Source organism: Aquarana catesbeiana, linkage group LG03 (genome assembly GCF_042186555.1).
Source record: "Aquarana catesbeiana isolate 2022-GZ linkage group LG03, ASM4218655v1, whole genome shotgun sequence".
In the NCBI taxonomy this organism is placed as follows: Eukaryota; Metazoa; Chordata; class Amphibia; order Anura; family Ranidae; genus Aquarana; species Aquarana catesbeiana.
Genome location: NC_133326.1, coordinates 692,603,888 through 692,630,020, shown reverse-complemented (window position 1 = coordinate 692,630,020; position 26,133 = coordinate 692,603,888). Strand labels below are relative to the sequence as shown.

Genomic DNA, 26,133 nt, shown 5'->3' with positions numbered 1-26,133 from the left:
ACTTAACTGTTGATGATATCCTGATCGTCAGTCCTGCCTGTTTAAGCCATTCAGCCCAGTGGATCTCTGCCTTCGCGTTGGTCAACATCACAGAGACTCTCCTGCATTCCTGTTCAAAGACTTGCTTTGCTGACATCCCTTCTGGCTCCAGATCCTGCTTTCTGTTCCACTACATTGATCCCTGACTTCTGGCTTGGCTGACTATCCGTTCTGGTTACTGTATTTTGGCTATGTTTTGGCTTTGTTTGTTCTTTTTACTTTTATTAATAAACAAGTGTGATTTAACTTTACTTCTGTCTCAGTCTGATTTTATGGTTTCTGACAGTTCAATCAATAGGCACTGCAATTTTACAGGATTAGCATTTGTTAGGTGAAAAAGTTGGCCTATTACTAATCGGAAATAGTTTAAAATTATTATTAATGAGTTCAAATCTTACTTTTTACTTAAATGCCTGTCCAAAATGTTCTGGATGAGTTTGCCGACACCTTGTTTCAATTCTTTATTCCTCAGACTATATATAAGTGGATTTATCATTGGAGTTACTACAGTGTACAGCAATGATATGAGTTTAGTAACGTCCCTTGTCTGTCCTCTATTAGGTATCAAATATACACAAACTAGGGTACCATAATAGATACAAACCACAGTCAGGTGAGAACTGCATGTTGAGAAAACTTTCTGTCTGCCAGTAATAGATGGGATTTTAAAAATAGTAGATATAATATAAGCATATGATACAATAATAATATAGAATGGGATGACAACAAATATAACACCCAAAAATGTCCCTTCAAATTGAGCAGCGGTGGTATCGGAGCAGGAGAGTTGTAAGATTGGATTGAAGTCACAGAAAAAGTGATCAATTATATTGGGACCACAAAATTGTAACATTGATATGGTTACAGTGTAAACCAAAGCTACTAACACACTTAAGATCCAGCAAAGGATGACCAGTATACAGCAAACCTGGTGGTTCATTTTCAAAGTATAATGCAATGGTTTACAGATGGCCAAATATCTGTCCCAACTCATCACTGTCAGAAGAAGACACTCTGAAGTTTCTGTGATAACAAAGAAATAAAACTGAGCAAGGCAATCAGAAAATTACATCACGGTCTTTTTTGTTAAAACAGTGCAGATAATGTTGGGAAGAATATCAGTCGCTAGTACTATATCTAATACAGAGAGCTGGGAGAGGAAGAAGTACATGGGAGAATGGAGGGGTTTGCTGTAGGACACCAATGTGATAATCAGGAGGTTTCCACATATTGTCATACAATAAATCAAAAGGAAAAGAAAAAATACCAAAAATGTAATACTTTGGGGAATCTGAAATCCCAGGAGGTGAATTGTTGTAATTCTGGTCACATTTCTTTGATCCATTTGCTGAAGGCAGAAGATCATGAATTGTAAAACCTGACTTGTCTAGCTAATGTAAATGATTGAATTCAAATATGAAAGGAAGGAAGGAAGGCAGGAAGGCAGTCATTTCACTTTGTTGGAGTGAGTGCAAGTCAAATACAGATTCTGATGGGTCAGTATTAGTTACATCACATTGGGTATTGAACATTGAACAGATTCAAAACAAGTCGCATCTTAATTGCTAGGATTAGATATCTAATTATATCTAATTCAATTCACTTTGATAGTAAAAAGGTTCAATGCATTATTAAATGCCAGTCCAAAATATTTGCAATACAAAACTGAAAAAAGTAGTGATAAATAGATATAGTACCCTAAATTCTTGCAGTTCAAATATATTTATCAGCCTTTCCTACGTAGTATTTGTTTTTTCCTTCCCTTTTCATATGCAATTCTATAAAAGTAATGAACTTTTGGTGCTGTGGTAAAACGTGAAAATGTCTTTAAAGAGAATGTAATATTCAAAAAAGTTCAGATCAACAGGAGATGCTGTTCACTGAATGAAGATATTTTTTTTCTAATACATAGTAGCTCTTCTTTTATAGATACCTAGAATTAATTACCATACATGGAAGCACTGGGGATGTGTAGTGACTGTTGATATTTTCACTTTTTTTTCACAGAAGGGAATTATTTTTTAATGATTTTTTTTTAAACAAACTTAATTAATTGTCAATAGGTGAAGTCATCAGTGTGCTGTAAAAACAATTTTTATTGAGTTATATATTTCTCAATTGCAGACGTTAATTCTGAATCTACTTACTTGACTTTTTGTTGTTTTCATTGGACATATTATCAAATTATTTATTGCATGCTGATGCTGCAAAATCTGGCCATTAATCAATGCTGAGCACAAAAGGCCAATTTGTATACCTTCAATTTGAGAACCCAGAGTATTTGTTCTGACTGCTTTTCTGGAATGTGTTGAGTGTGTACTTTTGTAGTGGAGTGTGGACTGTTGTAGTGGAGTGTGTACTGTTGTAGAGAATCATTTGTAGGCAATTTTCCATTACTTTCCACAATTTACATGTGTTACATATTTTGTAGTAAAAAAAGAACAAAGTTTACAAAAAGCTTGTGTCAAAAAAATCAAATACAGTTTAACATTGCAAAGTAACTTCAAAAGTATTTTTCTATATTTTTTAATTTTCAGTTTTTATAAAAATAATTATCAATAATCCTGACTTGAGGGTCTTTGTTCATCAATTCCTACAGACAGAGCCCTTTCCTTGTCTTCCAAACATTTTTAAATACCCCGGTTCTTAACACTGTGTATTGCCCCCTTTAGCATTAATGACAGCTTAAAGTCTTTTGTGGTATTTATGGATGAGGCTCTTTATCTTCTCAGATGGTAAAGCTGGCCATTCCTCTTGGCAAAAAGCCTCCAGTTTCTGTAAATTCTTGGGCTGTCTTGCATGAACTGCATGTTTGAGATCCCCCCAGAGTGGCTCAATGATATTGAGGTCAGGAGACTGAGATGGCCACTCCAGACCCTTTGACTTTATTCTGCTGTAGCCAATGACAGGTCGACTTGGCCTTGTGTTTTGGTTTATTGTCATGTTGGAAAGTCCAAGTACGTCCCATGCGCAGCTTCCTGGCTGATGAATGCAAATGTTCCTCCAGTATTTTTTTGATAACATACTGCATTCATCTTGCCTTTAATTTTGACCAAATTTCCTGTGCCTTTGTAGCTCACACATCCCCAAAACATTAGCGATTCACCTCTGTGTTTCATAGTAGGAATGGTGTACCTTTCATCATAGGCCTTTTTGACTCCTCTCCAAATGTAGCGTTTATGGTTGTGGCCAAAAAGCAAAATTTTGGTCTCATCAATCCAAATGACTTTGTGCCAGAAGGTTTGAGGCTTGTCTCTGTGCTGTTTGGCGTATTGTAAGAGGGATACTTTGTGGCATTTGCATAGTAATGGCTTTCTTCTGGCGCCTCGACCATGCAGCCCATCTTTCTTCAAGTGCCTCCTTATTGTGCATCTTGAAACAGTCACACCACATGTTTTCAGAGAGTCCTGTATTTCACCTTAAGTTATTTGTGGGTTTTTCTTTGCATCCCGAACAATTTTCCTGGCAGTTGTGGCTGAAATTTTAGTTTGTCTATCTGACCGTGGTTTGGTCTCAACAGAACCCCTCATTTTCCACTTCTTGATTAGAGTTTGAACACTCCTGATTCTCAATTCCATAGATATCTTTTTATATCCCTTTCCTGTTTTATACAGTTCAACTACCTTTTTCCGCAGATCCTTTAACAATTCTTTTGCTTTCCCAATGACTCAGAATCCAGAAACGTCAGTGTAGCACTGGATGAAAGATGCATGGGTCTGTCAGGAGGCCAGAAACTCATTATACACACACTAATTACAAGAAAACAGATCACAGGTGAAGATGGTTACCTTAAATAGCCATTCAAACCCCTTTGTGTCAACTTGTGTGCATGTTATCAGGCCAAAATCACCAGGGTGTGTAAACTTTTGATCAGGGTCATTTGGGTAGTTTCTGTTGCTATTATAATTTAAAAAGAGTAAAAACTGTGATTGATAATAAATTGCTTCAGCCAAACACTAACCATGAGTGAAAGAAATGTTTTTGTGTTATCATTCATATTCTCTGAAAAATGGCCAAGAAATCATAAATTCTGTCAGGGTATGTAAACTTATGAGCACAACTGTATTTGTAAATCACTATCATGTCCCCTCTCTATCGTCTTTTCTCCAGAATAAATGTAGTGCTTGTAGTTGTTCCTTGTAAGTGAAGTCTTCCAGTCCCCTTATTCATTTCTTTGCCCTTCTTTGGATTCTCTCCAGCTCATCCCTTCTGGCCTGACCTGAGTTTTATAAAGTAGGATCATAGTTTTATCTCTGGAGTATATCCCCTTTTTATGCATGCTAAACCTCTGCCGGCTTTGGTAGCTGCAGCTTGACATTGCATACTATTGCTCAGTATGTCATCTACTAGGACCCCTAGATCTTTCTCCATCCTTGATTCTCCCAGAGGCTCTCCCCTAGTGAGTAGTTTGTGTTTATGTTTTTAGCCCCCAAGTGCATTACCTTACATTTCTCCACATTAAACCCCATTTGCCATGCAGTTGCCAACCCCATTCTTTTGTTCAGGTCTTTCTATAAAATGTCTATATTCCTGATGTGAAGTTATTGCCCTGGATACTTTGTGTATAGAAATCTCACTCCTTTAATAACACTTGGTGCATTTGCCTTGTTTCAATACATATCTACAGTTTTCATAAGTCCATACATTACATATCCTCTAGTGCATAGTACCTAAACCTAGGTTAGCCTCCAACTTTATGATGTGACAATATAGTGTGACAACATATATAAGATACATAAGAGGGAATTTCTCAAGGCATTTCCTAGCCTCAAACATCCTCTTCTTCAGGAGTACAAGGTAAGGTAAGTATTCGAACAATATAAATGATGTTCATTCATAAAATCTTTATAACGACACTCAGATCAGAGACTACATCACCATCTATCAAAAATAGGCAAAAAAGAGGCAAACAGAGCAAGGAGAGGTGAATAGAAGGGGGCCTCCCATCAAAGAGGGGAAGATATAGACCCTTAAAGCGGAGGTCCGCCCAGCCCTGCAAAAATTAAAAGCCATCAGCTACATGTACTGCAGCTGCTGACTTTTAATAATAGGACACGTACCTGCCCTGGAGTACATCGATGTCGGCACCGCAGCTGATGTTTCCATCAGCTAACGGGTACTGCTGCCACCATTGCTGGTAAGGGAACCCGGTAGTGAAGCATTAAGGATTCACGTTGGGTCCCTACTGTGCATAGGGTGAGGCACCGCTGCGCTCTCCTACTGGCCCAGTGATAGGGGAAGAAGGAGGGAGGAGAGATGCTGACATAATTCACAGTGGTCCAGTCTCCTGAAAGTGGGGACAGGGTACCTGTCAAAGACAGGTATCCGCTTCCCCCCGAAAGGTGCCAGGTGTGGCACCAGAAGAGGAGGTGGAGACAAATGAGCGGAAGTTCCACTTTTGGGTGGAATTCTGCTTTAAGTATCAATACTGCATGACTGCCACTTGTAGATATAACAGATAAATGATTTATAATATCAAAAGTGCTGTGCTAACAGGCCACCCAAGGTGCACTTCTAATTCAAAGTGTAAAATAAAATGAAACATATATACACTTTGTAATGTTTGGAGTTAATTAGCTTTAGTGTAGAGCAGGGGTCTTTAAACTCTGGCCCTCCGGTTGTTCAGGAACTCCATCATGCCTAGTCATGTCTGTGAATGTCAGAGTTTTACAATGCCTCATGGGACGTGTAGTTCCGCAACAGCTGGAGGGCCGTCGTTTGAAGATCCCTGGTGTAGAGCTTACCAGTGAACACAGTCCGTGCCAGGTATGCCGTTTAAAGTCTTGTTGGCCCACTTTTATTAAAGCGGAGTTCTGCTTAAAAAAAAAATAAAGTCAGCTACAAATAATGCAGCTGCTGACTTTTAATAATCGGACACTTACCTGTCCCAGGGTCCAGCGATGCGGGGGTTCGAAGCCCCGCTCGTCTCCCCCTCTGCTCGGCGGCGCCGGCATTGTAACTGTGGGAGCCTGGCTGTGGCTTCACAGCTGGGCACCCACTGCGCATATGCAAGCCGCGTGCCGAGACTGTCCCATCAGCTGGGACCTGTGACATGTCCTAGATGATTACCTAGAGGGAGGGGGCAGAGCTGATCTCCCTTCTGGCGCAGAGGGAAGTGACATAAGGAGCCAAGGTGAGTAAGGAGGCAGATTACGAGGGACCCCCTAGCAACAGGCATTAAGAGGTGAGTAAAAAAAATTTCTCCAAATGTTTTTTTTTATATATTTCATGCACATTAATGACATTTTTTATTTTTTGGGTGGAACTCCACTTTAAACAAAAATAAACAGTCTAGTAACACAAATCATTGCTCACGCAGGGGTTTCCAGAAACAACACAAAATAACTAAATCAAATTCAGCCACCTGGCTATCTTTAGCAGCAGCACCACGGCTCAGGCTTTGTGCCTCAGTTATTCAGACCCTGTAACACAGAGTCACTGTGTTACTGTATGAATTCTGTACCTAAGTCAGCTCTTTTCCTTACAGCTTCACTGCTGCTCTGGCTCTCAGGCTCGGCCCTCTTTTCCATCGCAGACTGCACTATGCAGCCCTCTGACTTCTCCCTTGCACACCTCGGGAGGGTGGAGCCCAGAACCCTGGTTCTGACTCTACAAAAAGACACACACACCCCTGAACAATTAGTGCCCTGGCTATTCTCAAATCCTGGTCCCAGGACTGGAAATTTCATCCCACCCAGATCAATATGAAATCTCCAGGCTCCAGGTCCCAAACCAGAATCTACCAACCAGGGACAAAACTGAAAAAAATGTTTCCTCCAAAATAAGCAATCATCCTGGAGCCCCTCAACCTGTCTAGTTAAGAATCCTGGGCGACAAACACCATGACAGAGAACCGTACTGCCACAACTTATCTCTTTCAATCAATTTTTATTGAAGATTAAAAAAAAAATAGATGATTACATAACCAAGAAAGGATTTGCAGTATGAGGTTACAAATCATAACACTATGGGGGTTATTTACGAAAGGCAAATCCACTTTGCACTGCAAGTGCACTTTCAAGTGCAGTCGCTGTAGAACTGAGGGGGACATACAAGGAAAATAAAAAACAGCATTTTAGCTTGTACATGATTGGATGATAAAATCAGCAGAGCTTTCCCTCATTTCAGATCTTCCCCTCGGATCTACAGCGACTGCACTTCCAATACACTTTCAGTGCATTTGTAGTGCGAAGTGGATTTGCCTTTTGTAAATAACCCCTATGTGTAGGTTAGGAGCAGTTACATAGCATAGTAGGAGTATTCAATGATAGTAGGTAAAGTAATACACAAGCATCCTAAATAAAAAAAGTTATATGATCATTAAAATGTCTTAGACCCTTTTCAAATGTATAACAATGTGGAAATGGGGGATTTCGATACCCTATGAAATGAACAAGAGGAGCCCAATATGGTGTTAAGGAGTGACAAATAAAGAGTCTCTAATGATCCTGACTCTTAACAGTAGAGTTGTTGGATCCAGTCTAGAAGGTGGCTCCTGTTGTAAGGTATGGTATACCCCAATCCTGTGTTTTAGTATAGGAAATAGAAAGGTCATTGACCCAACAAGACCTGCTTATACCCTTACATACATTAGAGCCTATGAACAATATATTTCAGGCAATTGGGGGTATCTGCTCCCGAAGACTTAAAAATGAAGAGAGCAATGCAAATTTAACTGTGGTGTCTAACCCCATCTGGTTGAAGTCTCCCTCTGAGAATGTTGGACATGTAATTTGTCCCCTCTTTCAGAGTGCTCTGTTATGCATCTCCCACCTATACTAGAGGGAGCGTCTCATAACTTAACCAAGAACACATTATGAGGAGATAGAGTGAGAGAGAGAAAGACAAAAAAAGAAACAATAGAGAGAATTGGAAAAGGAAAAAGAAGAGAAGGGAGGAGAGCTGGCAGAGTAAAAGGAAGGTAGATGTCCTACTGGGGCATCTGAGAAAACAGAGCTTAACAAAGTTCTACATGGGTAACAGGTAGATGTGCATATAGTCGGCACAAGGTTTCCAGGTGGCTTCGAATTTCTGGACTGTGTCTTGGAGGATACTGACCACCTTCTCCTGGGCCATGATCCATGAAATGTTTTGTTTTGCCCTAGTGCAGTAGACAGAAGGCTGTTTTCAGGCTTTTGCTATAGTCAGTTTTGCTCCCAGGAGGATAAAATTAGTTAGGCTCCTCTTACTTTTAGAGGTCTTTTCTACTGGGAAGTTTAGTAACATCATGTGAGGAGTTTTGGGTATTGAGAGTCCTGTAACCTTTCTAATTATCGTGAAGACCCTATTCCAGAACCCTCTTATTTTGGGGCAATCCCACCATATGTGTAACATCGAGCCCAAGTGAGAGCATCCTCTGAAGCAGAGAGGGGAGGTTGACGGCTATAATTTTGCTAGTCTGGTAGGGACTAGGTACCATAGTGCTAGGACTTTCAGATCTGCCTCCATTAGTAAAATATTAAGGAGGCCTCAGTATGAACATTAGACTGCTGCATGCCAATCATCCAATTCCCATTCTTGAGAAAGGTCCTTCTCCCAGGCTAGCATATAACTAAGTTTAGAGTGTACTGTGGAAAGTGACCTATAGATCATCGTGATCCCTCCCCCTTGCTCCATAACCTGGTCACACCATATTTCATATGGCGTGATACTGGGTGATAAGGGTTTAGACTGCCACAGGGAGTGTTATGCCCTGTACACACGATCGGACATTGATCGGACATTCCGACAACAAAATCCATCGTTTTTTTCCGACGGATGTTGGCTCAAACTTATCTTGCATACACACGGTCACACAAAGTTGGTCGGAAATTCCGAACGTCAAGAACACGGTGACGTACAACTTGTACGACGAGCCGAGAAAAATGAAATTCAATAGCCAGTGCTGCTCTTCTGCTTGATTCTGAGCATGCATTGCACTTTGTGCGTCAGAATTGTGTACACACGATTGGAATTTCCAACAACAGATTTTGTTGTCGGAAAATTTTATAGCAAGCTCTCAAACTTTGTGTGTCGAAAATTCCTATGGAAAATGTGTGATGGAGCCTACACACGGTCGGAATTTCCGACAACAAGGTCCTATCACACATTTTCCATCGGAAAATCCTATTGTGTGTACAGGGCATAAGGAGTGTGAAATTTGTTGAAATCAAAATGTTTCAGTCACTGGCATTTCAAGTTTATTGGTACAATAGCTCAGGGTGAGTGGTCCCAAAAAATTGAAGTACTGTCCAATCCTGTACAACCCCTTGTTCAGCCACCATTGAAAGGCTTTGATGTTCATACCAGCGGGAAATTGGGGATTATGAAATAGGTAGGCTAGAGGGCGAATAGGGGAGACTAACTCCAAATGATCCTTAACCACTTGCCGACCGCCGCACACACATATACATCGGTAAAATGGCTCGTACAGGCAAATGGGCGTACCTGTACATCCCTTTGAATTTGCCGCCTATTTGTTTTTAGTAAATTAATCCATTTGCATGTCTCTTTTACCAACACAACTCTAATTCCTAGCAATATTTTACAGGGGGACTTTAGTTCCCCTGTAAGTAAAGAATTAAAATATGTCTTTTTAAATACAAACTACAGACTTCTTATCAAATGATAACAAATATATCTCACAAAATATTGTTGAATCTTCAAGACCAAGACTAAATTGCAGCTGTGGTGTCATCATTTTTTTATTGACCAGAAAAAAGAATAGTAATGCAAACAAAGACTGTATAACCAACAAACACAGTCACAGAACCTATATCAGAGTCATGTTCATACCCATTAAATCCATGCAACTGCCACCACAGGTGAGAAGAAGGCGTGTACACTAGAAGGTTTACACTTTTCATGCAAAGATAATCCAATGGGGTATTCTAAAGTTCAGTTCAAAGACCGCTTGGCTCCATCATCCAATCATATACAAGCAAAAAACACTTTTTTAATTTTTCTTGCATTTTCCTTTTCGGCTGTCAGTGGGTATTCTTTGCAAAGTAAAAAACAAACACAAGAGGGCACCTCCATTTAGGTGTAGCAATTTATTAAAAAAGCATAAAAGACTATACAAATGCACTCACTGGATAAAATTTGATCAAGGCTTGTCATAGACCCATATAGACCTCAATAGGATCACCGTGAGGCTACAGAGCTCAGCAGGCATGTGGCTAGTTGAAGCAGAGTTCTTGATATTAGTACAGCTGTTAGACTTCACGCTGGAACATAAGCATCGGCAGCTTCCAGAATTGGCAAGATGGCTGCAGCTCCAAATAGCACCTCTCTCGGCTTGGTGATGACAAGACGTGTAGGGGATGTGGCTACATGTTTCAGGGCAGACAGGAGGGTTCCTTTATCAAACCATAAGAAACCACTCCCCCTTCATCAGGACTCAACACAGTATAACACTTGGAAGGACTCCATTCAGTAACTTCATATATTTATATTAGAACCAATATTAACCACTTCCCGCCCGCCCTATTACAAAATCACAAAGTGGTTTGAATATCCTGACCAGACATCATATGATGCACCGCGGTGATCTGGACACAGCACATCCCCGATCAGGGTAAATAGCCAATTAAATTGGTTGTTTACCCACGTGATCGGCTGTATCCAATCACAGCAGGTCACAAGTATAAACATTCCAGGGTTCTTTCCTTTTCTCTCCTCACACACCGATCGTGTGAGGAGAGAAAAGGAGAGATCTGAGATCTGTGAGTGAAACATTTTACTACATTACTGTCTGCACAACACGCCCCCCCAATAAAGAGAAGCTGTCACATAGAACATCTGGATCTGTCACAGCCCATCTGGATCTGTCACAGCCCATCTGTCACACAGGCCACCATCAGCACCACCATCGGTACCTCCTGCAGTACCATCATTGGTACCACCATCAGTACCACCAACGGTACCATCTGTATCTGACAGACCATCTGTCACGGCCCATCTGTCACAGCCCATCTGTCACACAGGCCACCATCAGTACCAATAACGGTACCGACATCAGTACCGCCATCGGTGCCATCTGGATCTGACAGCCCATCTGTCACACAGGCCATCTGTCACAGGCCATCTGTCACAGCCCATCTGTCACACAGGCCCACTATAAATACCGCCATCACTACCGTCGCACAGTCTCACCATAAGTAACCTGTCAGTACTGTCACACAGTCCCGCCATCAGTGAGCTGTCAGTAGCACCACCAGTTCCGTCACACAGGCCCACCAAAAGTACCAAATTCATGTCCCAAAGAGTTTATACAGCTGAGGAGGCATATAACATCCTTACCATGTCGGATGATGAGAGCAGCGGGGAGCTCCCATCATCCGATTCTGGTTCGGAATATGAGCCAGTGGAGGGTAGTGGATCGGAGTCCGAGTCAGTGGAGGAAACCACCCCTTCTAAAAGAGTAAGGAGATCAGGACCTAGATCAGGACCGAGATCAGAAGACCTGCCTACCACCAGCAGTGCCAGATCTCAGGAAGAGGAGCCCAGTACAAGTACTGGAATTACACATCCAGCCCAAAGAATCCGGGCCCAGTCCTACCTTCCCTATGCCCTGGCAAACCCCTTATGGTTGCCTGCCAACTCAGGATCCGCTACAATCCCCCCTTTCACCACACAGCCAGGTGTGCAGCCCAACACCTCAAATTTTTCACAATTGGACTATTTTTATTTGCTTTTCCCCAAAGTTTTGTTGCAGAAAAGTTGCGTGGCCTCACCAAATAATAAACGGTACATCAAAAGTGATAATAGAACGTACCATCATCCAAATTAAATTGGAATAGATATTTGGGAGTATGGACCCCAACCCCAAACTTACCACGGAAGAAAAACGCAAGCAGACTATCACGGTACATATAAAAGGACATATGCAAGAATAAACAAAAAAGAAATATATATATATAAAATAGCAAAATTTATTAATACAATACAAAAAAACATAGAATGTGTTAAAAAATGTGCACAGATGACATGGAAATTTTGACTAGTTTCACGGGGTTACCGCTTCTTCAGGAAATGCATCTGTGAATGAAATGCAATACAATACAATAAAATGTGCATATATTCATCAGGGGAATAGTTACAAAACCATATGGTAGAAGAAAATTGAAAAAGGGGACTTGTATCAATGCTATGGGTCTGCTTATCCATACTCCAGTGCAGACAATGCCTAAAACCTCCTGACAAAGCCTCCCACGGCAACTGGGAAGGACATATATAGGGAAGACCAGCAGAAACCTAGCATCTAGATAAATTGATATAAAATAAGATACTTGTCCATGGTCCATGGTAAAGTCCTACTTGATTAGGCATGAGTAAGTAGAAGATCCAAAACGGGTCAAAATAACATGGCACTGACGATACAACGATTGCACATCATAAAGTGCCGAGGTGTAAAGAAGCAGAATCCAGTGTCTGTAAAGTTAATGATGAAAAGATATAAATGTTTCAAATAGTGATGATGCCTCCCAAACCACACATAGAGATAAAGTGAGTGCGGTCTGCGGGCAGAAGTAAGATAGGTGAGATGAAAAGACTTACTGGAGAGCAAAGCTGTTCAAGGGTCCATCCAGGTCCCGTGCTAGCCTAGGAAGTCTGTGGGGTGAGCCCGCTATAAATCCTTCAACCTGTGACATCACAACAATGCCTATAACGGCGTCCAGCGATGCCAAGGGTCAAGGGTCCCCCAGGGTGCGGGCACGATGGAATCGCGCACACGCCTGCGCTCAACATCTCGAGGCCAGTGGACACATAGTGCCCACGCATACAGCGCTTGCATCGGGGTACCACTAAGCAGAGCCTTGGCGGTATGCGCGCACAGATAGATAGTGCGCGTGCCTGCGCAAAAGCTCAAAAGTCCCAGAGAGGGGACCAGACTGAGACGTGTACAATGTTTTTTGTATTGTATTAATAAATTTTGCTATTTTTAGATATATTTCTTTTTTGTTTATTCTTGCATATGTCCTTTTATATGTACCGTGATAGTCTGCTTGCATTTTTCTTCCGCGGTGAGTTTGGGGTTGGGGCCCATACTCCCAAATATCTATTCCAAAGATTTGTTGCAGTACATGGTGGACCAAACAAATCTATGCAGAGCAATTTATTGCTGCCAACTCCAATTCGTCCTATGCTCTTATGTTTAATTGGCAACATCTCACACTAGACAAATTCAAATTGTTTTTGGGCCTTCATTTTAATATGGGGCTTACAATGAAAAATTAACCATGCCTACTGGTCCACATGCCCATATATTCTGCTGTCATGTCCAGGACACGGTACAATATGAGTATGCATTTCCTAGATTTCAATGACAATTCGCAGTGCCCTCCCCAAGATCATCCCAACCACGTCAAATTATATAAGCTTCGCCCCCTAATAATTTATTTTACCAAACGATTTTCTGAAGTGTTTATCCCCGACCAAAATATTTGTGTAGACAAATACCTTATCCACTTTACTGGCCAGCTGAAGTTCAAGCAGTATATCCCAAGTAAGAGAGCCCCACATATATAGAACCCAGTGGTAAAATTGTCTGGGACCCCCTGTTCAAAAAAGGATACCACTTATATATAGATAATTACTACAGCAGTTGCCCCTTTTCCATCACCTGTATCGTGAACAAACCCTAGCCTGCGGTACCTTCTGAAAAAATAGGAAGGGCTTCCCACAGAGTTTACTATCAAAACGGCTACAAAAGGGGGAAGCTGCATTCATGAGGAATGTGGAGGTGTTGGCCATGAAGTGGCGGGACAAGAAGGATGTTCACATGATGACTACCATCCACAATTTATTTATTTATTTATTTCAGGTACTTATATAGCGCCATCAATTTACGCAGCGCTTTACATATACATTGTACATTCACATCAGTCCCTACCCTCAAGGAGCTTACAATCTAAGGTCCCTAACACACATTCATACATACTAGGGACAATTTAGACAGGATCCAATTAACCTACCAGCATGTCTTTGGAGTGTGGGAGGAAACCGGAGTACCCGGAGGAAACCCACGCAGGCACAGGGAGAACATGCAAACTCCAGGCAGGTAGTGTCATGGTTGGGATTCGAACCATCGACCCTTCTTACTGCTAGGCGAGAGTGCTACCCACTACACCACTGTGCCGCCCAATGACACCTTGGTGGAGGTTCAGAGAAGACGTGGCCCCGTAGTAAAGCCTGAATGTGTCCATGACTACAATCTGTAAATGGGGGAGGGGATTTAAATGATCAGATGCTACAACCATATTTGTCAACCCCCAAGTCCCATTATTGGTATAAGATAGTTGCATTTCATCTGTTTCATATGGCCATATTTAATTCATTTGTCTGCTATCAAAAACTAAAACCAACCCATCACCTTCCTCAAATATATTCAAGACATTGTCACTGCCCTGATTTACCAACAAGGACCCGCCCCAGGAATCATTCACTCTGATAGTGTGAGTCAACTTCATGAGCAACATTTTCCCTATAACATTCCCCCCCCGCAGAATCTGGAAGAAGATACCAAAAGAGATGTTGTGTATATACAATTGGAGGAGTTAGAAGAGATACAAGTTATTATTGTGCCCAATGTCCCTCCCAACCTGGCCTGTGTATCAGTGATTGCTTCAAAAGTTATCACACATCCATCAGATATTATTTCCCCTTATTAGTAACAGACTGCCATTTCCCCATTTCAAATACCTGTGTGGAAGATTTGCCTGCTACCATGTTCTACCTTCCATGTTAACTGACCCTGGCCTGTTTACCGACAATGTCTTTGCCTGCCGTTTTAACCAATTTTCTGACTTCCACATGCACCAACCTCAGCCTGTTTACCGACAATGCCTTTGCCTGCCGTTTTAACCACGTTTCTGACTTCCACATGCACTGACCTCAGCCTGTTAATGTTTTTGCCTGCCACTTGGACTGTTCTTGTGCCCTTCTACTTCAGTACATAGGGGTCTCACATATGTGAGGGGATTCAGAATAGCGTTCTGAGTAGAGAAAATCAGTTTTGTTTTTTTTGTGTTCCCAGAACAGGGTCTGGTTGCCTGGAGGCTGCCTGGGAGAAACCTCTACCCCTGTCCCGCTGGCCCTAAGCTTGATGGTCCTTCCTGCTGCCTGGACCAATACTTTGGCTGTGCTGACCATATCACTGCCTGTAATGACCCAGGACTTTATGAACTATGTTTCTTTCTGCTGCCTGGACCAATGCTTTGGCTGTGTTGACCATATCTCTGCCTGCTGCCTCTACTGGATATGGACAGTATTTCTGCCTGGACATCTCTGCCTGCTACCTGGACCAATGCTTTGGCTGTGCTAACAGTATCTCTGCCTGTACTAACTATGGACAGTATTCCTGCCTGCTGCCTGGCCGATTGCTTTTGCTGTCGCTGACCACATCCCTGCCTGCTGCCTGGACCGATTCTCTCCTCTATGGGCCACTGCACTACTAAAACCACAGGTAATCTTTTGTTATTTGGTATGTACATGTTATGTGTTCGAAAATATGAAGGGTCTTAAAAAATGTGATTGGTAGTCAGGAAATTATATGTGTAATTTATGCTCTTGAATGCCTGGAGGTGCTATTTGGATGTTGGGCCACTTTATATGGCCAGGCTGTGTAAAAGTCTCACACATGTGGTATTGTTATACTCAGCAAGAGTAGCAGAATGTATTTTGGGGTGTCATTTTTGCTATGTACATGCTATGTGTTGGAAATATCTTATAAGTGGACAACTTTGTGTAAAAAAAATGCGTTTTCATTTTTTTCCCACGTTTTGCGAAAACTTCTGAAAAAAAATGAGCCATTCAAAAGACTCATTACACCTAATAGATTATACACTGGGGTGTTTGCTTTCCAAAATGGGGTCATTTTGTGGGCTTTTCATTGTCCTGGTGCTCCAGGGTCTTCAAAAGTAAGATAGGTCGTCATGAAATTATATGTGTAATTTTGCTCCTAGAATGCCTGGAGGTGCTACTTGGATGTTGGGCCTCTGTATGTGGCCAGGCTGTATAAAAGTCTCACACATGTGGTATCGCCATACTCAGGAGGAGTAGCAGAATGCATTTTTGGGTGTAGTTGCAAGTATGAATATGCTATGTTCAAGAAATAACCTGTCAAGACGATATGTTTGTGTAAAAAAATAAAAATAAAAAAAATTCTTCATTTTCCCAAGAATTGTGGGAAAAAAATTACAACTTCAAAAAACTCACCATGCCTCTTACTAAATACCTTTGACTGTCTAATTTCCAAAAAGTGGTCATTTGGGGAGTATTTGTACTTTCCTGGATTGTTAGTGTCTCAAGAAATGAGATAGGCCTTCAGTACATCAGGTGTACTGATCAAATCAATGATTTGCACCCTAACTTGTAGACTCTATACCTTTCACACAGACTAAGTAATATCCACTAATGTGGGTTATTTTTACCAAAGATATGTAGCAGTATAAATTTTGGCCCAAATTTTTGAATAAAAATGACTTATTTGCAAAACTTTACAACAGAAACTAAAAAAAAAAAAAGTCGCTCTTTTTTCACTTATATCGCAAAAAAAAGCCCAGCGGTGATTAAATACCACTAAAAGAAAGCACTATTTGTGAGAAAAATATGATAAAAAATTAGTTTGGATACAGTGTAGCATGACTGAGTAATTGTCATTCAAAATGTGAGAGCACTGCAAGCTGAAAATTGGTCTGGGCGGGAAGGTGTTTAAGTGCCCTGTATTGAAGTGGTTAAACTCTCCCAATGGACAGCAGCTCTTTTGCTGATAAGCAATTGCTATCAAGTTGTTCCTCCTTGAGGAGAGTTCAATACTGGCTCTAATATAGATCTGTCCTGGATCTCTCTATCTTTTAGTCCTGTATGTTGGGGAAATAAGTGTAGCTGTAGTTTGCTGTAACCATATGATGTCATACACCATTGATTCCATAATTCAATTGATTGCCACCACTCTGATGTAAAATGTGCAGTCTTTTTATACATTTTTGTAATAGTGATGTAATATAGTTATGAATCAATTTTTTGTTTATTTGTTTGATGACAATAGTGCTGCTCCCCCGAAAGTATACAGTCCTGAAGAAGCTACAATTCAAGCGAGCTGCGCTGACCATTTGAATAGTGGGACATAATCATTTGGATTATACAGATTGTTGTGATATCATCTTCTGTTTATGGTCATTAATGTCCTGTATTATTTGAGTGGAATCTACATGCATAGAGGATGCATTCCTTTTTTTCACTACTATATATTCATTTTTAACATGTCTACAATAAAATATACCTTTTTTATATACTGTTATGCCCCGTACACACGATCGGACATTCAACAAAATCCTTGGATTTTTTCCGATGGATGTTGTCTCAAACTTGTCTTGCATACACACGGTCACACACATTTTGTCAGAAATTCCGAACATCAAGAGCGCGGTGACGTACAACATGTACGATGAGCCGAGAAAAATGAAGTTCAATAGCCAGTGTGGCTCTTCTGCTTGATTCCGAGCATGCGTGGAACTTTGTGTGTTGGAATTGTGTACACACGATTGGAATTTACGACAACGGATTTTGTTGCCGGAAAATTTGAGATCCAGATCTCAAATTTTGTGTGACGGAAATTCCGATTGAAAATGTCCGATGGAGCCTACACACAGTCAGAATTTCCGACAACAAGCTCTCATAGAACATTTTCCGTTGGAAAATCCGACCGTGTGTATTGGGCATAAGTGTGCGTGTCTCAGACTGTGCCTTTAGAATCCACCATTAACAAGTAACTATTGTCAGTATCTTTGATGCTGTAAACCAGTTGTGACCACTATACTAAGATCAATAGAATTTCATAGATATCTTTTAAACCTTTCACTGCCGGTTCTGATGAAGTGGAGCTATCTATGAAACGTGTTGACAGCAACCTTGCTACCTGTGAAATGGGACACTCAGTAAAATGCAAATCTATAAGTTGTCTTTGTGTCAGAAAGAAGCATTGTTCTATTCTAACTTTTACGTAATTAATATGTCTGTTTTCTTTATATCTATATGTTGAATTTATATCCTTTGAGTGACATTCTAGAAAGTCCCTAATTTTAGCTTGGAATGATGGCACTGTAAGGTTTTAGCCCAATGCTACCCAGCTTCCTCCCTGTCTTTGTGGAAATAATTTCATAACTGTGGCTAATCAGTTTTACAAAGACACATCATTATTATATGCAATCACCTGTAAGTGGTGAGTCTGTAGAGCAGGGATATGCAAACTGTGCCCCCCCATCTGTTGCAGAACTACAAGTCCCATGAGGCATAGCAGACTCTGACAGCCACAAGCATGACACCCAGGGGCAGAAGCATGATGGGACTTGTAGTACTGCAACAGCTGGAGGGCCACAATTTGCATATCTCTACTGTAGAGGATAGGGCAAGAGATTGTTTAGAGTGGCCGTGATGTCAGCCGGGCACCCACAATCCCTCCTGAAAGAGGCAGAATGGGGGATTTGTCAATGTAAACAGACAGATCCCCGTTCTGTCAGGGAGAGGAGAGAGATCTGCTGTTCCTAGTGATTAGGAACAGTGATGTCTCTCTACTCCCAGTCACTACACTCCCCCCACAGTTAGAAAAACAACTCCCTAGGACACACTTAACCCCTTGATTGCCCCCTAGTGTTAACCCCTTCCCTGACAGTGACATTTATATAGTAATCAGCAGCTATTTTTAACTCTGATCGCTGTATAAATGTCAATGGTCCCAAAAAAGTGTCCAATCTGTCCGCCACAATGTCGCAGTCCCGCTAAAAATTGCAGATCGCTGTCATTAGTAGTAAAAAAATAATAGTAATAACAATGACATAAATATATCCCCAACATTTTTAAAAAAAAACACATTTTTTCATCAGATTAGGCCGATATGTATTATTTTACATATTTTTGGTAAAAAAATTGCAATAAGTATAAATTGATTCGTTTGTGCAAAAGTTATAGTGTCTACAAATCTGCTTCCCTATTTTGTAGACACTATAACTTTTGCGCAAACCAATCAATATACACTTATTGCAATTTTTTTACCAAAAATATGTAGAATACTTATTGGCCTAAACTGATGAAAAAATTAGTTTTTAAAAACATTTTTGGGATATGTATTATAGGTAAAAAAATATAGTTTTTTTTTCAAAATTGTCGGGGTTTTGTTTGTTTATAGTGCAAATATTAAAACCCGCAGAGGTGATCAAATACCACCAAAAGAAAGCTCTTTTTGGGGGGGGGACACATCAATTTTATTTGGTTACAGCGTCACACGATTACGCAATTGTCAGTTAAAATGATGCAGTGCTGTATCGCAAAAAATGACCTGGTCATTAGGGGGGGGGGGGTATATACTTCTTAAGGCTGAAGTGGTTAATGTGAAGCTGTGGAAGAAAATCTCTTTTTCTGGGACCAAACTGTATTTGGGATTTAAACACTTAAATGTCCATTCAATGAGGGCATACAGGTCATTGTCACTAGCCATTAACTCCCTGCACATAGTCATTAGAAAATGGTCACATTCTCACTCCTTTTTTATGTGCATAAATATACATGCATAAATGTGCATAAATATACATGCAATACAACAGAGGGATATACATTAAAAACTGCATTTCCTCAGATACATTTAAACTCTGCAATTACACATGGGGCAGAAAAAGTGCAGATACATGCCTACACTGGTCTATAACAGCCTTTTTCAACCAGGGTTTCTTCAGGGGTACCTTGGCAAAATTCCTAAAAATTGCCCAAAAATTGTATTCAAGCCAGTGGGTGGATCAAGCTTGCCTTTTAGTTACACAAAGCCAAAGGTTTTCATTGTGCACCATTACAACCTTCTAGCCATCGCATCCTAGCAACCAATGATGTCATCATTGATGAGGAGGAGGTCGGGCACCTGCACAGAATCCTTGTTTGTCTCTCCCCTGCCTCCCTGCTTCAGCATTGGGGTCACATTAGCTGAGGAGAGAAACTGAGGGAGAAAAGAAACACTGAAATACTAGTCAGTAACAGTGTGCAAAGGTGTATTTGCTTTGAAAGAATATATCACCTCCAATGTTGGGTGTCCTACATGTGTGGATGTTGTTACGATATATAAAACTATTATTTTGTTTTTTTACATTTTATAATGGGGTGCCTCAAGATAATGCATAATTTTAAATAATGCCTTGATTGAAAAGGTTGAGAAACACTGGTATAGAATATCATGGACTGACGCTAAACATAACCAAGCTACAATAAAAGAGAATATATTAAAAAACTGGTTTGATAGTCATGTATTGTCATTATACATGTTCTCTTTGATCAGTATGTATATACCCAGTTTATTCCAAATAATTTTCTGTATGGGTGGTGACTAAATGCTTTCTCTCCCCTCTTATTTGTCATTGTGCTTAAAACCTTATTCCATGATATCAAGAAATTATTCCTTGCTGTAGGGCTGGGTCCACATCACAAGGGTTAACAACTTGTATAGGTCTAGGGGAGAGTAAAAAAAAAATAAAAGAATATTTTCTACTTTCTGTTATAAAACATATCTAATAAAATCAACTTTCTTCATAAATTTAGGCCAAAAGGTATTCTGCTACATGTTTTTGGTAAAAAATCCCAATAAGTGTATATTAATTGGCTTGTGTGAAAGTTATAGCCTCTACAAACTACCGGAATATATATTTGAAAGTTGATCAGTCCTGAGGCACTTAAAATGCCAGGAAAATACAAATCCCACCCAAATTACCACTACCACTTAGAAAGTAGACCATCTGAGGTATTTAGTAAGAAGCATTGTGAGTTTTTGGAAGTTCTAACTTTTGCCCACACTTTTTTTGAAAATTAAGAAATTAAATATAATTAGTATTTTTTTTTTCATACTGTCACCAGTGCACTACGGTGTCATCATACGACTGGTCTGGTAGTGATCAGGGATACTGTCAGAAAGGGCATGCCAGCAGATAGGATGGCTTCCTCAGGTTCCTGTTTACAGCTATTTACGTGCAGATATAAATTATGCACAAGGTCATGCTCACGTGAATGCTCATAGATATGCGTGAGCATGCATCTGCATGCACACGCACACCCCATAACAGACATTGTCACTAAATGGACTATTTAAACTGGGCCAATACTCAGGATCAGTGCTGTCTTGTCTACAGTGTTCCTGTGCTAACCTGGAACCTATTACTCTGCATCTGTCTCCAGTTATTGGCCCGGCTTGCATGGACTACACCTGAACCCTGCCTGCATTAACCATGGTTGGTCCCTGACCTTGCTTCTGTCTGTGCCCATTATTTTTACTCTGCTGATTTGTTACTGACCTGGCCTGTACCGTGACTTTACTCCTGCTTCCACATCTGTGCCTGATCTGTCTGCATGTGTATGACCTGGCCAGTCTGACCCTGTAAATGTTCCAGTAATTACTGGATTTCCAAGCTGCAAGCATCTCTCTGTTACCCACTGGTGCCTGTTCTCCATTTGCCTGCTTGCTGCCTCCAGTGCCAGCCTGCTCCTGTTTACTGTTCATCGGGTGCTGCTTGCTGACAACCATCTGCTGCTTGACTGGGAGATCCTGTCCAGCCCTTCGGCTAGCAAGACCATCAAGAACTCATGCCACTCTGTACTACCTGTCTACTCTATCAGGAGCCCCAAGTTAGAGGTAGATGTGTGGTTTGTTTCGTACCAAATTAATATTCGGACACATTTTTTGTTGTTCAGAAATTCGGATATATATCCGAATACCCGAATTACAATATAAACAAATTTTACCAAATGCTCCGAATGATCTAACAAAATTTGTCCGAATTTCAGAAATTCTGACTGAAATTTGAACCAAATTATACACTGAACTCCAGCCGAATTCTAACTACACATATTGCTGAAATCAAAGACTGTGTATGTTATTAGAGTACCATTTCGAAATAATGCTGCTTTTGTTAAGCCTAAGGTAATTTAAAGAGTTATTGTAATCAATACGGCTGATGCCTCATTGGTCGGCATAGCGTGACTTCTGATTGTTTAGCTTTCCTATACTTTGCCTAAGTCAGCCCCCTTTAATGCACATCCTTTTGAGCCATAGATTGACTTGAATTTTCCCGGGATTTCGGGTTGATTTCAGGGTGGGCCTCCCTTCATTGCATATCCCAGCATGGGATCCTTTGAAGTGAGTTTGTGCACCACAATGAGGTTTGAATTCCATTGTTTGTACACAAAAGCCTGGGCACCGACTTGTGTGGTATTCTCACATATCTGTGTGAAGATACTATCTTCCGGCCTGCATAGATACAAGCTAAATGATATATATATTCCTAATTACAATATTTTACAGCTATTAATGGAGATTTCACATAAACTCATAAGGCAACAACTCCGAATACGAATTCCGAATATGAATTGAATGAATCAACCAAATTGAACTAAACAAAATAACTAGATTAACAAATCAAATTTTTTTGTCATGCACATGTCTAGTTAGAGGCGTAAGAGAGGTCTTCCACATTGTATCAGGCTCTTCTACCAGGTACGTGACAGAAACTGACTGGTGACAGTATGTTAAAAATCAATAAATACAGTACATACTTTTTTTATTCAAATGTTTTAACATTTTTTTAAAACTTTTTTTCTTTTTTTACTTTTTTTTTTTACATACTTTCACAAGAGTAGTTCAGTGTCACCGTAGTGATCATAGATTACCATGGGTAATCAGGGTTTTTTTTTACAGTGATGATTACTGTAACAGCAACAATTTCTTTTCAAATATTTGTATTGAGTTTGACAAGGTACAAGAAAATTCGTACATTGGAAACAAAAGCAGTAATAAATAAATAATAATTAAAATAAGTACAGATAATTAAGCATCATCAAGCAGAACTAAATCAGTGAATATATTATTACAATACAATAGAACACCAGTTGTGAACTTTGTGAGCTGTGGTTCCAAAAGGCGTTAACAATGAACATGGAAAAAGAACTATTGTAAGTATATGCAAAACAAGCATAGAAAGAGGGCAAATATGCCAGTGGGTGTATAGGCACAGTTATAACAGCAACATTTTAAACTGTCATGAATGGGTTACATGCATGACAGCTGTGATTACTATTTTGTGCTGTGACTGTCCCACAGCTATCACATGGTACAGGGTACCATGTGATAGCTGTGTGCCAATCACAGCATCACTATAGGAACTATTATGGGAACAGCTGTTATGACTAAACTTAATTCATAACAGCTTTGTACAAATAGCGATCACATGATCCCCCAGCCACTCAAAGTGTTCCTCTCAGCTGGATAATGTGCATGTACTTGATTCTGCCTGCCCGTGCTGCCCTGCTGCAGTAAATGTACTGTGGCCCGTTTGCAACCGGTAAAGGTGTAAAGTTAAGTATTGCAAAAAATCTAAAGCTAAATCACTACAATGCACTAGACATGTGCATTCGTTTTCGTCCGAATGCATTTTCGTCCGAATTTCAGGTATTTTCGTCATCGTTTTAACAAACGATAACGAAAGTGCAGAATACGAAAACCGAAAGATCAGACATAAACAAATGCTTTATTTTCGTTGTGACAACAGTTTGGTATAGATAGGATATATAGGAGATTCAACAGGACGCTGACAATAACAATCTGTGTCTATCGAACCTCTGGTCGAATGTGCCTAACCTTAACTCTATTAGTCCAAGATTATTCTACATAGAGAGAAAAGATTCGACATAGAGAGAAAAGATCGCTGCTGGAATTGGGTGGAGGAAGTAAAATAAAAATAATGATGATGATGAATGTTATTGGCCGATTGTAACCAAAGAAGAGGGGCAGTAAAATAGCTAGAACTAAGTACACACGTACAGCCAACTTACTTTCACTTACGATTTGCTAGCAGAGAGAGACACACACACTGAATCATTTCAGAAGACAGTCAATCTTAGCTGGTCCGTTTGTCAGAGAACTTGAATTATTTAGCAATTAAGCATAAGCACAGCAGCAGAACAATAGTGAAGCAAGCTACAGTTCAACTTAACTTTTTCATAATAATCTGCTGCTATTGTGTTAGTGTTGTGAACTTGATAGTGATACTAGTGTTGCTAGTGTTGTGATAGCCTCATGTTGTGGGGGGATTTATTATTATAGATTCTATATTATAATGCCATATCAATATCTGACACAACGTCGGATGCCGCGCCTGCCATTGCATTTGGAAATTGAGAAACGAATGTGAAAGTTGGCTGACTGTTGGGGTAGAGTAGACCATTCAACATGAACAACGAAGATTCGACAAAGCAACGAAAAATATACAAACGTCGAATCTTTGGCTTATGGTGTCTGTCGAAAGTTCTAAGAAGGTTCGACGGAGCAGCTAAACTGTACGACGCTGCAATCGTACATTTCCGGTCAAATGCATCCGCCCATAGGCTATAGAAAAATTCTAATGTTGGTTGACTAGTAAAATAATTAATAAATATAATTATTACTAGTCATACATTAGAATTTTACTATGGCTAGCTTGTAGGCAGAAAATTCGAACGGAAAGGTACACGTACGGCTTAGCTGCTCCGTCGATTCTTCTTTGAACATTCGAAAGACACCATAAGCCTTCAATGACAGATTCGACCTTAATTAATTTGGATTTTTGGACGAATGCAATTTTTAACGAAAAACAAAATAAATAAAAACTAATTTCGGGAGTAACTAAATAAATTTATTTTTCGGACGAAAACGAAATTCCGAAACAAAATATTTCAGTGTGCACATGTCTACAATGCACTTCTATATTTACCATCCAAAACAACAGTTCAGGGGGATTTTTCAATGTAAATTTGACATCACTGTTGTGCTAAACTAGAAGAAAAGCTGATGAGTTTTCCTAGAGCTTGTTTAAAGTCTTTATTCCTCAGACTGTATATAATTGGATTCATTAGTGGGGTAACTATAGTGTACAGTAAGGCCATGAATTTAGCCATGTTCCATGACTGTCCTCTATTGGGTACTATGTAAACGCCAAATAAAGTACCATAATAGATGGAAACAACAGTCAAGTGGGAACTGCATGTTGAAAAAGTTCTCTTTCTCCCATTGATGGAAGGAATTTCAAAAATAGTGACTAAAATATAAATATATGATACAATGACAATACAGAATGGAATAACAACCACAACAGCAATTATAAATGTAAAAGCTATTTGAAGAATGCTAGTCTTAGAGCATGAAAGTTTTAGGAGTGGGTCAAGATCACAGAAAAAGTTGTCAATCATATTGGGACCACAAAATTGTAACTGTGATACAGTTAAAACATTAATAAATATTATAGATATGCTTAAAATCCAACATGTGATAACTGTGACCCAGCAACATTTGTGGTTCATTATTAAAGTATAACGTAATGGTTTACAGATGGCCAAATATCTGTCATAGGACATCACAGTCAGAAGAAGACACTCCAATGTTGAAGCAACAGCAAAGAAATACAGCTGGGAGAAGCAATCAGAAAATGATATTCTTGCCTTTTTCATTAAAATATCATGGAGCATGTTAGGAAGAATGTCAGTTATTAGTAAGAGATCAGATGCAGACAACTGGGAGAGGAAGAAATACATGGGAGAATGGAGGGTTTTGCTGTAGGACACCAGTAAGATGATCAGGAGGTTTCCACAGACCGAAACACAGTAAATCAAAAGGAAAATAATGAAGATCCAATATTTTATTCTTTGAGGCATTTGAAATCCTAAGAGGTGGATTGTGGTAATTCTGGTCATATTTTTCTCATCCATATTAAAAATTTCTCAAGTGAAGAACATTAAAATGTAAGGGAGGAGGGAAGGAGTGGTCTTTTTTTTTTATTTATTTATTTTTTTTTAGGAGTCTGAAATTTCAGTCACAATTTTCACATCCACAACTTGGAAAGTGTTGCATGAAGTATCCTTGCCCTTCCGCTAGAAATAGCTTGATGCAAGAAGCCTCAGTTTTAAACCAATACTTAGAAATACTTCTTATTTTTTCATTACTTAATAAGGCAATCAAGTAATAATGATATTCATAGCCAACCAATTAGATTTACTGGAATCCAGTTAATAAATAAAGCCTCTATGCTATGAAGTACTGCAGTTTGTACTTTGTTC

General features: G+C 39.9%; 1 protein-coding gene and 1 pseudogene across 1 annotated transcript; both read right to left on the bottom strand.

The window, feature by feature from the left end:
* Window positions 1-433: 433 nt before the first annotated feature.
* Window positions 434-1,396, bottom strand: LOC141134792 (olfactory receptor 11L1-like; annotated as a pseudogene).
* Window positions 1,397-24,840: 23,444 nt separating this feature from the next.
* On the bottom strand, window positions 24,841-25,785 carry LOC141134203 (olfactory receptor 11L1-like). Its single transcript, XM_073623785.1, has one exon. The coding sequence runs from the start codon at window positions 25,783-25,785 to the stop codon at window positions 24,841-24,843; it is 945 nt and encodes a 314-aa protein (XP_073479886.1).
* Between the last annotated feature and the right edge of the window lie 348 nt (window positions 25,786-26,133).

Coding starts and splice junctions, on each gene's coding strand:
- LOC141134203 (XM_073623785.1), bottom strand. CDS start 25,785: ATGGATGAGAAAAATATGACCAGAATTACCACAATCCACCTCTTAGGA.